This window comes from Talpa occidentalis, unplaced genomic scaffold (assembly GCF_014898055.3).
Source record: "Talpa occidentalis isolate TD23 unplaced genomic scaffold, MPIMG_talOcc4v2.1 talOcc4.15, whole genome shotgun sequence".
NCBI classification, from domain to species: Eukaryota; Metazoa; Chordata; class Mammalia; order Eulipotyphla; family Talpidae; genus Talpa; species Talpa occidentalis.
This window is the reverse complement of record NW_023601543.1, coordinates 39,431,759-39,445,982: the sequence shown is the minus strand read 5'-3', so window position 1 is coordinate 39,445,982 and position 14,224 is coordinate 39,431,759. Positions and strand designations below refer to the sequence as shown.

The 14,224-nt window shown below is 35.0% G+C and overlaps 1 protein-coding gene across 2 annotated transcripts in view; it reads right to left on the bottom strand.

Annotated features, from left to right (window-relative positions):
- POF1B (POF1B actin binding protein) overlaps positions 1 to 14,224 on the bottom strand; it is a 74,813-nt gene that overhangs the window by 38,208 nt on the left and 22,381 nt on the right. For both annotated transcript variants that reach the window (XM_054695937.1, XM_037513005.1), the window contains exons 3-4: positions 12,588 to 12,668; positions 2,859 to 2,960 (exon numbers count right to left, since the gene is read on the bottom strand). In XM_054695937.1, coding sequence (XP_054551912.1) covers positions 2,859 to 2,960; positions 12,588 to 12,668 — 183 coding nt within the window. The remainder of the gene's footprint in view (positions 1 to 2,858; positions 2,961 to 12,587; positions 12,669 to 14,224) is intronic.

Sequence of the window (14,224 nt, the reverse complement as noted above, 5' to 3'; positions counted from 1 at the left end):
TGTTGGAATATAAAACAAATCTCAATAAATATGTGAAGATTAAAGTCAAATCAAGTATATTTTCTTTTTTTTTTTTAAAGATTTATTTTTATTTATTTATTTATTTTTTTGTTTTATTTATTTATTTATTTATACAAGCACTGGGTACAGTCAGAAGCGCGGGAGGGTGAGAGAATTCACCAGAGACAGAGCGGGGAGCAGAGCAGGCAGAAGGACCGAAGTACACTGCTGAGGGGAGCAGCGGGCGGCAGGAGAGGTCTGCGCGCCATGTGGGACCCTCCTCTGGTGGCCGGGGAGCAGCCGGGGATCGAACCGGTGCTGCAGAGGCCGCAGGCAGCTTCGCAACCCAGCGCTCAACCGCTGAGCCACAGGGGAGGCCCCTCAAGTATATTTTCTTATCACAATGGTATGGAACTAGAAATCATCCTCAAAAGGAAAACTGGAAAAATCCAAACATGTGGAGACTAAACAGAATTTTCTGAAAAATTCTTGGGTGAACTAAGAATCAAAAGAGAAAAAAAAATCTTGCTATGAAAAAAAATGAAGGGGTGAACTATCATTTCCTGTGTGATGCACTAAAAGCAGTCTTATGAGGGAAATTCATAGCAATACAGCCCCATATCCACAAACAAGAAGTCTCAAACAATCTGACCTTAGATCTGAACGATTGAAAATGAAACCAAAAGTCAGAAGGAAGAAAATACTAAAAATTAGAAATAAATGAAGTAGAAACCAAAAATATGGTACAAAAGAACAATGAAAATGAGAACTATAACTTTTTTTGAAAGAATAAACAAAATTGATAAACCCATAAAATACATCATGGAATATATAGATGATACATTCCTAGACATCAACCTTAGATAATTATTTGGGAACTCAACTGCATTGTCAAGGGAAACAAAAGCAGATATAAACAAATGGGACTACATCAAACTACAAGGTATTTGTATAGTGAAAGAAACCACCACAAAGACAAAAAGGCAACTTATGGACTAGAAGGTATTTATGCAATACTTAATCAACAAAGGGTTAATTTCTAAAATATATAAATAACCTATACAACTCAACAACAAAACAAACAACCCAATTAAAAATGGGCTAAAGAACTAAATAGATACTTTTCCAGAGAAGAAATACAGATGGCTCACATGAGCATTAAAAAATGCTTAACCATACTTATCATAAAGAAAATGCAAATCAAAATCAAAATTAGATATTACCTCAGACCATTAAGAATGGACTACATCAAAAAGACTGGAAACAAGTGTTGGCAAGGGTGTAGTAAAAAAGGAACTCTCATTTTCTGTTGGTTGGAACAGAATGGAAACAGTATGGCGATACCTTAAAAAAAAAAAACTAAAAAATACCATATGGTCCAGTGACACCACTCTTAGGTATTTATCAGAAGATCATAAAAATACTAATACGAAACGATATATGCACCCTATGTTCATAGTAGCATTATTCACAATAGCTAAGACAGGGAATAAACTTAAATATTCATCAAAGGATGACTGAATAAAGAAGTTGTTGTATATAGACTCAATGGAACACTACTCAACTATTTTAAATGATGAAATAGTGCCTTTAGAGAGAATGTGGACAGAACTTGAGATAATGCCTGAGATTATCCCAAAGTGAGATAGGCATGGAAGAGTTTCTTTCTTAGAGGCTTCAGAGGAATGTGGCCTTGCCAACAGTGATTTCATAACTCTGATCTCCATAACTGTGAGACAATTATTTTAAGTCACCCGTATTAGGGTACTTTGTTACAGCAGTACTAAGAAACGAATAATATCCTCATTCAAGCAATTGTATGGGGAATATAAAAATAAAATTAAAAAAAGGAAATAATAAAATATTTCATTCACATTAAAAAAAAATGTCCAAGAGACAAGTCCCAGACTAGACTAGACATGCTGTATCCACTGAGCAGATAAAGGTGAAACTTCTGTTAATTACCATGACAATCCTGCTTGAAGGACTTGCAACTCCAGAGGTCATGGAATGACTATTGTAGTTCTGCAGTATTGAACTTTGTACTTGATCTCCCAAATAAATTTAATGGAATTTAAAAACCTGACTGGAAGAATAATTTTCTAGATCTTCGCAGTATACTTTACATACCAGTTCAAACAATTCTTTCCTTAAAAATTCTTTAATCCCGCAAGAAAAATAAACAAAATTAAAAACTTCATTTGATACTAAATAAAGACAAAATTGTAAGTTATAAATTATTTTTATGAGATCAATTTAAAAGAAAGAATGCAATGCATTGGTCTATCTAAAGCAAGTTCAGATTCTACCATTAATTTTCTATGTGACTTGACAATTTCCTGTCCAGTAAAACAGTAAAACTTCATGTGAATAACTAGATATAAAAGTGTTAAGAGGGCCTCCCCGGTGGCGCAGCGGTTGAGCGCTGGGTTGCGAAGCTGCCCGCAGCCTCTGCAGCGCCGGTTCGATCCCCGGCTGCTCCCCGGCCACCAGAGGAGGGTCCCACATGGCGCGCAGACCTCTCCTGCCGCCCGCTGCTCCCCTCAGCAGTGTACTTCGGTCCTTCTGCCTGCTCTGCTCCCCGCTCTGGCTCTGGTGAATTCTCTCGCCCTCCCGCACTTCTGACTGTACCCAGTGCTTGTATAAATAAATTAAAAAAAAAAAAAATCTTAAAAAAAAAAAAAAAGTGTTAAGAATGACATGAAGGGCTGTGGGCATAGTAAGTTATTACTGACTCACCATGTTCTTGCCTTACACTTGACAATTGAATACTAGTTAGCTCTATAGAAATATTCATAATTCCTAAGTATGCACTTACAAAAATAAACAATTTTATCAACAAAACAGTTTTTACTTACATGATCAATATTTAACTTCTCCACTTTTCTTATTGTTTTTTCGTAAATAACATTGTTTCCTGGGAAGAAGCGGTTTCCTCTTAGGAATGGAGAGAGTGGTTCCTATAAAGATAGTAAAGACTGTGTTTTTTTTGAAAGGTACCTTTACAGCAACTGTAACTTAAGCAGTTATGCACTCCAGTATGTTCTGAGGTTCTAATAGACTCTCAGTCAGGCTTTAGTAGGAGAGTGGAATGACATCCTAATAAGGTTCTGATAAATGTAAGGAAATAGTAATCGAGTACATTTTCTCACACAGAAAAATCTGGATCTTTCCTACCACATTTTACTGTGGCTAACAAAATCTGGGCAATTTGGAAGAGGGTGGGAAGGCACTTTTCCTTTCCTGTTCTTAAGAAAAAATAAGTGAGTTTCCTTTGAGGCAGACAGGCATGACATCAGTCTCATTTAAATTGGGTTCACTGGCAGTTTTCTTTCTATGCAAAGTATTATCAGAGAAATGTAAAATAAACATAATTCAGCACTTCTTAGCTGTAAAGTACGCAGTACTATATTAAAGATTTTTTTCCTGGAACTCAATTTGGGTGCTTTTCAAGTATATGATTTTTACTTCTGATTATAGTAAAAGCTAAGCCTCTCAGTACAGCATGTGTTTTGAATACTGAGAACAGAGTAAAGACTTTAAGAGACATTATATCTCCATATAATCAAACAAATTAATGTAGGGCTATCCAAGTGCTTAGAAGATGTCAGCCAATGTCATGTCCTATATCTGAAAGAACCTAGAAAAGACTAACAAGAATCAGATCAGGAATCTAAAATAAATGTAATATGTACTATATTCCTTTCCCTTCTTTTTGGTTTTTGTATGAATATTTACTTGCAGAGGAGGAGTTGAGATTCTTTTGTTACAAACCAAAAATTGCATTCATTCTTTTTTGTGTATAAGAGAATAAAATATAGGAAGGGTGTGTTTAAGTCTGTCACTGATGTGTTTAGGACCATTTCAAAATGAACAAAATGTGCTGACATTTTTTTGTAGTCTCCTGTTGTTAAAAACTCTTTGAATAACTGAACTAAAACAGGTTGTTTAGAAGGCAAGATACGCTTGATCACAAAGCTATATTCTTCAGGTATTCAAGTTTAAATAAAGTATATTTTAAAAATTTGTTAAAAATATCAGTGATTAAATTTTACTAGCTGATGAATTATTGAATCTAAAGATGGATCTGTTTAGAGAGATTCCCCGATGAGCTACTTTGTGTTTGATTTTGTAAAAAAGCCTGTTTGATAGTTATTTGCAATCACATGTTTAAGAGTTTATTATGTATATTATACTATGATAAATGTTGAGACATGAATCAAATTTAAATTATTACCAGGAGCATTGACTGTTGATCAGGGTTCCTCGGACCATAGACAGCTATCTAGTTTTGCAATGTCCTCAAGCTAAGAATGGTATGTAGATTTTTAAAGGATTGTAAATAGAAGGGAAAAAAACAGCAAAGCTTAAAATATTTACTATATAACCCTTTAAAAGAACATCTGTTTTACTGCTATATAATCACAAACATCTATTAACACAAGGTAGAAAGTAACAAGTACCCATAAGAGGTATAGAAAAATAACTGGATGGAAATGAGAAGTGGAAAATATGAGTTTCATCTGACGATGTTCAAGTAGGTTACTTTAATCAGGTGGCATTTGAGAGAAGATTAAGATGTTTTTGGATATGAGGTGAAGGGAGAAAATGTTATTACAAGTGAAAAAACAAAGTAAGGTAAGACACCAAAGTTGGAAAAGTGTTATATGTAAAGGACATACTTGGCAGATGGACTTTGGTTCTGAGAAATCTTTGAATGCTTTTTAACAGATGTGCTAAGTGAAAAGAAGTCTACATCAAGAAGACTAATTGGAGAATATAAAGAGTACAAGGGAAGATACCAATTAAGTTAGTTTATAATCACCAAGGACAGTACTTTACAAAGATGACTCTGATCTTGAACCATTGGTGTCCAAATCAAAAATAGAAGTTAAATTATGTGTTCCTGATAACATTCTAGATCTGGTTCATGTTTTTTATTCCTTATAACAATTATGAAAATATGTAGTGCATAGTAATTCCTTAAACATGTGTTATGTGGTTGCAAAAAATCTACCAGAGACTCAAAAAAATGTCGAGGTGAGCATTCAGGTATAGATTTCCAGCACACACCTGAAAATACATATCTGGAACTGAGTGAGATTTCATGGCTACCATTCCAGATCTCAAATCATATACTTACAAGTGTTAGTTAAAATCATGCAATTGTGGAAATAAAAGTGAAGAAAAAAGACAAGAGTAAACAAGCCTTAAGAAGTATGAGAATCTGGGCCTCCCCGGTTGAGCGCTGGGTTGCGAAGCTGCCTGCAGCCTCAGCAGTGCAGGTTCGATCCCCGGCTGCTCCCTGGCCACCGGAGGAGGGTCCCACATGGCGCGCAGTCCTCTCCTGCCACCTGCTGCTCCCCTCAGCAGTGTACTTCAGTCCTTCTGCCTGCTCTGCTCCCCGCTCTGGCTCTGGTGAATTCTCTCACCCTCCTGTGCTTCTGACCATACCCAGTGCTTATACAAATAAATAAATCTTAAAAAAAAAAAGTATGAGAATCAGAAGAGAAAAATATATCATAAAATCAAGAGGAGAAATTTTCAGGAAGCATTAAGAAATGAAAGCTTCAGGGAAATCAACAGGTGAGAATTACAGTATGGATTGTATTTGGAATGCTACAAATACATTGGGTTTGATGACTAAAATTAGGGGAAGCAGATGTAATGGTAAAAATTTCCATAGTCATAAAATCTGTATTTCATTTCTGCCTTCATCACCTAGTTGCTATGGAAACTTAGGTAGTCATTTTACCTTCTCTGACACTCTTTCCTTATCATAGTGGTAGTATTGCAAAGTATTTTATATCAAGCAAAATAATGTATTTTAATGTACTTTTAATCTGTAGTTTTAATATGCAAAAACATTTTTTAATTTAATAATATAACATTGAGAATCCATACTGCATTTGAAATAATTTATGAGATTCTTGTTAGAAGTTTTATCGGATATTAAGGTAAAAATACACAAAAATAGGCCTATTGAGGGCAGGGATTTTATCCATTATGAATGAATACATGATTGAGTGAGAAAGGATGATATGAACTTTTAAGGATATAAGTATCTTCTAGGGGGGAAAACTGTATATTAACAGTGTTGATTCTATCTAAAATATGTGTTGGACTTATGTTTTTAAAAGACTACTGAAAAAAAAAAAGCTTTCAAATTTAGGGAATTATTGTTTTCCTAAAATCTGTGAGAAAGTCAAAACTACCATGAATAATTCATTTGAGTAAAACAGGTCATCAAAATAAATTTAATCGTAAATCTTAGATATCTCAACAGATGAGGTGCTATACAGTTTTACTGTTTTGGCAGTTTACTTTTTTCAGTCTGTACATTTGAATTGGTGCCAGATCCACCCTGAAAATTAACAGGTGTTTTCAAAGATGGCTAATCTCATAATTTTAATTGTGCCTTTTAGAACCTCTGGCAGTAGTTCTCACAACTAACAAAGTATATAAGCCCCAACATCTTCTTTACTATTCCCAGGCCATGAAGTTTTGTTGGAGGGAAAAAAAAAAAACAACAACAGATATGTGAATTTGGCTCAATACAAATTCAAGTTATCTAACATTCAAGTTATCCAACTTGAAGTTGCCCTCTAAGCTTCAGAGTGATACTTATATTACTCAAATTGTCTATAATTGTAATTACAAATAATTACAAGTCTCTTCATTTTTCTCAATTCCTTATATTCATGTACCCTTATTGTACTTATTGAGAAAAATCAAGATTATCTAGTGAGATCCCTCTACTTTTCTCCCCACCTCAAAATTTTTCCTTCAGTTTCTGCTTCATCTCGTTATAAAGAAACATTCCCTTTTGTGTCCTGAAATCACTTCTTCAACTGTACCCGGAATCCTATCCCCTCTTGTGTCTTCCAGAATTTTATCCCATTTGTTCCTTTTCTTTGTTGCATTTTTACTCTTCGTTATTTGTTGTCCCTTTCCTCTCTCTATAGCGCTCTCAGATTTCCAAGATTCTGTTTTCTCTTTCAGTTAGCATCCTTGCTCTCCTTTCTTTAACCAATATCCTTTTTAAAAGAATGGTGCTCTCCTATTTATTTTACTTCTTTTTTTTTAAGATTTATTTATTTATTTATTTATACAAGCACTGGGTATGGTCAGAAGCACAGGAGGGTGAGAGAATTCACCAGAGCCAGAGCGGGGAGCAGAACAGGCAGAAGGACCGAAGTACACTGCTGAGGGACCAGCGGGCAGCAGAAGGGGTATGTGCGCCATGTGGGACCCTCCTCCGGTGCTGGGGAGCAGCTGGGGATCGAACCGGCGCTGCAGAGGCTGCGGGCAGCTTCGCAACCCAGCGCTCAACCGCTGTGCCACCAGGGAGGCCCTATTTTACTTCTTGATCTATTTATCCATTAGCTTTTCACATCTGGATTTTACCTTCACAAATACACTGAAACTGTTCTCTCAAATATCATCGTGTTTTCTTAATGATCAAACCCTGTTCTCAAACCGCAACCTCCTTAGCCTTTTGGTTATTTGAAGCAATCTACCATTCCCTTTCTCTGTTTGCTTCAGTTGCTCTGTGTTTACATCTTTCTCTGACAACTGGTCTGTCTGTGGAAATGACTCCTTCCTTTTGTACTCTTAAGGAAGGCAATTCACAAGGTTCTGACCTCAATTTTCACCATTGTGTCTCAGTGATCTCACTCATCCCACAGCTGTGATGATAACTTTACGAGGTTTAACCCCAATGTTTTTATCTTAAATGTGACCTTTCTCCAAGTCATTTTAAACTGCCTGTTGGGCATCCTCCCTTTCATGCACCTAAATACTACTAGTTCAAACAGATCTCAACAATATCCCTCTTTCCCAAACCAACTCTCTTTACCCTCATTTCTTAATCCCTTTAATTGTTCTATCATGCCCTCATTGTATCAAATTGAAAGTTTTAGGGGTACATTTGACTTTTCTTCTTTTAAACCATATCCAATATAAGTTACTAAATCTTATCAAAGCTATTTCTGACAGAATAACTGTCAGAAAAAAAATACCAAGTGATGAGTTTTGAGTTACAAGACCAAACAAAGGCATACTTATTTAAGCTTTAGAATCCTCATTAGTAAAATAATACTAATAACAAAGCTGATTCAATACCTTAAATATCACAATAAATCCTTCTCTCTCAGATTCCCCCAAATGAATTTTTTATCTTCAACCTCTGAACTTCAATAAGAATTTATCTGCATTTCTCTCTCATTGCATCTGTCACACATGCCAAGTGTTTTTTGTTTTCCAAGAAATTGAAAACAAAAGATTTAATATTACCTAAAGGTGATTTAAGCTCCATGTTTTTCTTAAAAAAAAAAAAAAACAAGAATAGTATTAACTTTCTGCCAGTCATTTATGACTGTTATTGTCTACCATTTTACATAACTATTTATAGACATATTTTCCTTCCTGCGAGGAGCTGTAAGCACCTCTTGTTTGGGAGCCTTGTTTTATTTCCTCTCCTTGCTTATTTGAAAGCTGCACATTGCTCTCCCCACAGCAGGAGCTCCACAACTAGAAAATTAATGAAACTTATTAATATCAATTGTATTACATCTACTTAGGACCAAAATTTTATCTTTGTTTCTGGGTCACATTATAGTCCAGAATACATACATCCTTTGTCTGAAATGACAATAAATAGAGACTAGGGAAGATCAGAAACAAACAAACATAAAAAGGTTGAACAGAGGTAACGGGAGAGATGTGGATTGAGATATATTTAATTACAAGGGGAAGGAATAAAGATTAGACAAGTTGGCAGGTGAAGGAGGATAAAGTGGCCATTTAGGAAACTCAGCTTATTATAATTATAATTAAACCAAAATCTTCTCTTGGGAAAATATGAAAGAAGAAACAAAAAGAGTATATTCTTATTTAAATAAAATGGGTAACATATGTAGATAGAATTTTCAAGCTGCTTTGCAAAACCACTTTGATTATGTTTGTTTGCAAAGCAAAATTTGAAGTTTGTTTCCTTCCTCAATAGCCAAAAGTTAAAAGCTTTAAAATGATTATTTTTCTTCAAACCTTTGCTGAGTTCTCCCCTGGAAAAAAAAAAAAAAAACCTATATGCTTTCTTTCGGTTTAACACAGCCATAATAATAAGCCTTTACAAGGCAGGGTCAGTGTTATATAAGTTATATACTTGCATACACACTTATGATTTCTCTGCCTTTGTGTCTACTCTGTGATTACGGAGGATGGGGCTGGAGGAGGCAGTATGTAGGTGAGTCTCTATATTCTAATTCACCTACACCATCAATTGTTCATAGTTTGTAAATGCTTCTCTCCCAGATCTGCATTGTTCAATTTCGGTTCCAACTCTGCAGCTTTGTAACTTAATAATTTGGAGTCAGTTAAGAATTTAGTTTCCAAAAGCACTGATTAATAATGAATGGGGCAAATTTTCCATGACAACTTTTTATTTTGAATGGTTTTACTCCATGAGAGTGTGATTTAATGGGAAAAATATCTGATCATCTATCTATGAGCTAATTGGGGTCCATGACACAGAATTATAGAAAATCTTCATTTATATTTTTAATGTTGAGGCCTATGTTACAAGTTAATATGAGTCCAGGTAAGTTCTTCTTGATATCTCTTTAAAAATGTATTGACATTGGGGCCTCCTTGGTGGGCTAGTGGTTAAGTTTCTATCACCTCTATGGCCTGAGTTCAATCCCCAGCCAGGGAGCTAAACTTCATGGCCCAGCAGACCTCTCCTGTTTTGCCTGCCAATTCTGCTCCCCACTCTGTCTCTGGTGAATCCTCTCACCCCTGCACCTCTGGCTGACAACCCAGTTCTTGTGTGCATAAATAAATTAAAAAAATAAATAAATAAATCTATTAAAAATGTATTGACATTGCTTATATTGTATAAATTTCAAGTGTACAAGAGTATAAATCAGCATATTTAACAAACTTTTTATAAATTAAATTTATATTTTTAATTAAATTAAAGATGAAAACATATGAAAGGTTAATAGCCATGACTAAACTGGAAAAATTAATTTCGTTTCCAGGTTCACTTATCTGTGAAATATAAATAACAAAAAAAACTTACACTGGCAAAACAGAGCAAAAGCAATTCTTAGACTTAGTGAAAAGTATACTAGTTTCCAGAGGGAACAGGGGGAAGGGAAGAGGGAGTAAGGGAAGGAGATGATAGAGCATAGGCAGAGGAGGTTTGGTGGAGGGTGAGTAAAGCAGGTATACTTATGGAGGAATAAAAATACAACCCCAAGTTATATAGACATGTTAATGACTGATAAATTAATTTTAAAATATTTCTTAGCACATCTAAAATAATCATTTCTAGTAAGCTGAACCCTTGTTTTCTTTACTGCTTTGTCTATCCACCTTTCTTAGGGTGACTTTTGGTATATGATAAGTAATCAATAAATATTAATTGAATAAATTACTTAACTTCTCTGTGCTTCTACTTTCCTACTTTTTAAAGATTAAATGGAAAAAAAACATGTAAATTGCATAATACCAAGTATATATCCAATAAATATTAATTCTTCCATTTTTCCATTAATTAAAACGTAAGAATCACTGAGAAAGTGATTTGGGATCTAAATGATTTGCTATTTGCTATATATGTGGATCTACCTTAGGCAAGTACAGCAATTCTCACATCATGAAAAAGAGTGCTGTCTATAAAAAGCACTATCTAGAGCAAATACTTTGAAAGCTAGAGATATCAAGTATGCCATGCCTCAAGGTATGCCTGTTACTTACTTTGTATGTAAAAGAAAAAGAGAAGAAGAAAGGAAAAGTGTAAAGTGATTGGCTGAGTTACAGAAAGGGGCCCACTCTTGTGTCCCAGACCCTCCTTATGTCACTCCTCCCACTGTACACTTTTCAGATTCATTGCTTAAACATTTGATTCCGAAAAAGAAGGAGAAAACAGCTGCTTTATTGTAATAGCATTTTCTTTCATGGATATATGAAAATTCAAGCAAATGTAAAAAAAAATCACTCCCAAAACACACACACACACACACACACACACACCCCTGACAACTTCTACAGCTGAAGAGACATGAGAAAATTATTTTAAAATAAAGAGGTGAGAAAGACACAAGTAGAACAGTATAGACTCTCCACCTCCCTATAAAAGTATTGTGCATTATCCTCATTTATTCTTTGCTTTCCACAGTGGAAGCATATAATCCATTTTATTTTGTAGAAGAGAGTAGGATTGTTTCCTACAATAGTGGAAAAATAAAATAAAAACCAAAGAATTGTTATATTCTTATTTGAAGCGCACTGTTTTTCTTTGTGTAACTTTTGTCCTTAAAGCCCCATAGAAGGACCTTTTCAACCCCCTATTACAGCTAAAGAAGGGCTGTGAATGTTCATATGTTGAAAAAGATTAATTTCTGTGGGAAAATATTTTCTTAAATTTTCCTCAAAATTGAGAAAAAGAACAATGTCTTAGTTTGCAAAACATAAGATTATATATCTTAATAGAAAATAGAGTAATGTGGGGCCTCTCTAGTGGCGCAAGGGGTTAAGACACAGCCTATGAAGCTGTCTGCAGCGACTGCAACACGAGTTCGATTCCCGACCAGCCAGGGAGCAAGTCAGGCGCGGCAGGCCTCTCCTGACTTGCCCGCTGCTCCTCTCAGCAGTGTACTTCCATCCATCTGCCTATTCTGTTCCCTGCTCTGTCTCTGGTGAATCCTCTAACCGCCCCCCACACACACACCTCTGGCTGATACCCCCGCTCTTATATGCATAAATAAATAAATATTAAAAAAAAAAAATATAGGGCCTTCCCGGTAGCGCAGGTGGTTGAGTGCTGCACTGTGAAGCTGTCCGCAGCTTCTGCAATGCGGGTTCGATCCTGGCCGGCCAGAGAGAATCCCACATGGTGCAGCAGACCTCTCCTGTCTCGACCCACTGCTCCCCTCAGCAGTGTATTTTGTCAGTCTTCCTGTTCTGTTCCCTGCTCTGTCTCCAGTGAATCCTCTCACCCTCCCGTGCATCTGGCCTGTACCCTGGTTCTTGTATAAAAAACAAATAAATCTTTAAAAAAAAGAAAATATAATAATGTAACTTTCAAAAGCACTCAGTGTCAGTTACAAAATTCACACACAGTTAACAAGGGGATAGAGACACTTTTGAACTTTTGATTTCTAAGTTTCTTCTTCTTAGTCCATATATCAATAGCAAATCTGAATACACTAAAGACTCCAGCCACTTACATAACAACTGATGTTTTTGTGAAACCTGTGAAAGAACTTTGTTCCTTTTTCCTTTGGTTCAAAGTACACAGAAATCCTTTCTAGTGCTAGGGTGGGGCTATAGAAATAGAAAGACTTTATAACAGAAAAACTTCCATATTGTTTGGAACTGTTACATCTCTGACTCAGAATGCATGAGTCCTTGGTTATAGAATTCAAGATAAATTCAATGCTAATGATTAGAAATCCACTTTAAAACTGAAAGGAAGTCCAACAAACTAATTTCAGGATATCTGACTCACCGTTCTAGTATAAACTATCAAATTCTAAGGAATTATAGGTTGAGACAAGAGTTTGTGTGACATATCTTACCTGTTCAGGATTTTGTACTATGTATCTTCTAACAGTGGTCTGTGGATATGTAGTGACTTTCACAAGTGGAGAATGGAGTTCCTATAAAGAAAAGATAAAAGCTAAATATAAACATAGTTGTTTAATGACTTTGGAACAATCAATAATAATAGGGGACAATTTCAGAGTGAAAATTTTAAAGTCATTAACATGAATGATGATATAAATTTATGTTTTAGTTGATTTCAGTCTCAAAAACATATATGAAAGCATCTATTTATATGTTTAGCATTATACTAAGTATTTTAATTATACTCATTTCATAGTAATTCATCACATTCCAAACTATACTCAATGAGAGTTTCAAAATATTTGTTCCATCATTTAAGTGTACTTACATGATTAGGAGAAAATATAGTTTAATATTTATTAATTGAATCTTCTGTTTGGAAAGAATATCTTATAATTTATAATAGCCTATAATTTATAAAATGGAAGGAGACTGAGAGAGAAAAGTGTGTATATATACACTTAAACATTTAAATATTCAGTATTGGGATGTAAACATATAAATAACATTAAAATGTATGGAGAGAAAACACTAGAAAAACTAATATGTGAACTTTCTTGGAAAAATTTTTTATTATTTTTTTTTGATTTATTTATTTATTTATACAAGCACTGGGTACAGTCAGAAGCGCGGGGGGGTGAGAGAATTCACCAGAGCCAGAGCGGGGAGCATAGCAGGCAGAAGGACCGAAGTACACTGCTGAGGGGAGCAGCGGGCGGCAGGAGAGGTCTGCGCGCCATGTGGGACCCTCCGCCAATGGCCGGGGAGCAGCCGGGGGTCAAACCGGCGCTGCAGAGGCTGTGGGCAGCTTTGCAACCCAGCGCTCAACCGCTGCGCCACCGGGGAGGCCCAAATTTTTTATTATTAATATATAGATTTATATATCAACAAGAAAAAAAATTAACCCTAATAAAGTGGTATAAACAATTTATAAAAGATGGGAAAAATGGTTAAAATAATAACAAAATAATTCAACCAACCTAAAAATCAAAAAACATAACAAAACAATGCTACATTTTAACTGGAAACAAATTTTAAATAGAAATGCTAATGATGAGTGCAATGGGGAGCACTTTTCTATGGAAAGGGAAAAGACTGAATAATTATTCATCAGCTGAAATATACAGCCATTAAAATAATAATGTGTAATACAAATGTACATGAAAAAAATCCGGTGATATGAAATGTTAAATGAGAAATGAAGATATTATTCTGCATATGACACCAATTTTTTTATTAAAATAGAAGAAAACAGCAAAATACTATAGTATCTCTGGGTGGAAGAGGGAATGAGTGATTTTTGCTTTCTCTTCATTATATTCTTTCTTTAGTTACAAAAGTGTTAACTGTAAGAAATAAATCATATAGTAAATCCAATTTTAAACCTTCTCATTATGAAAAATCTCTTAGTTAATATAATATCTTGACAGGATTTAAATATAGTGAATAGCTTTGATTTTTTTTAATGGAAAGGAACTTTAATACAATTAGGAAACAATACAGGAAAGGCAAAGAATCTAGTTTCTAAATCAAGCACCCAAAGTTACCTGTCTCCTTGTGGGTAAAACTCCATCCAAATAGGATTGGC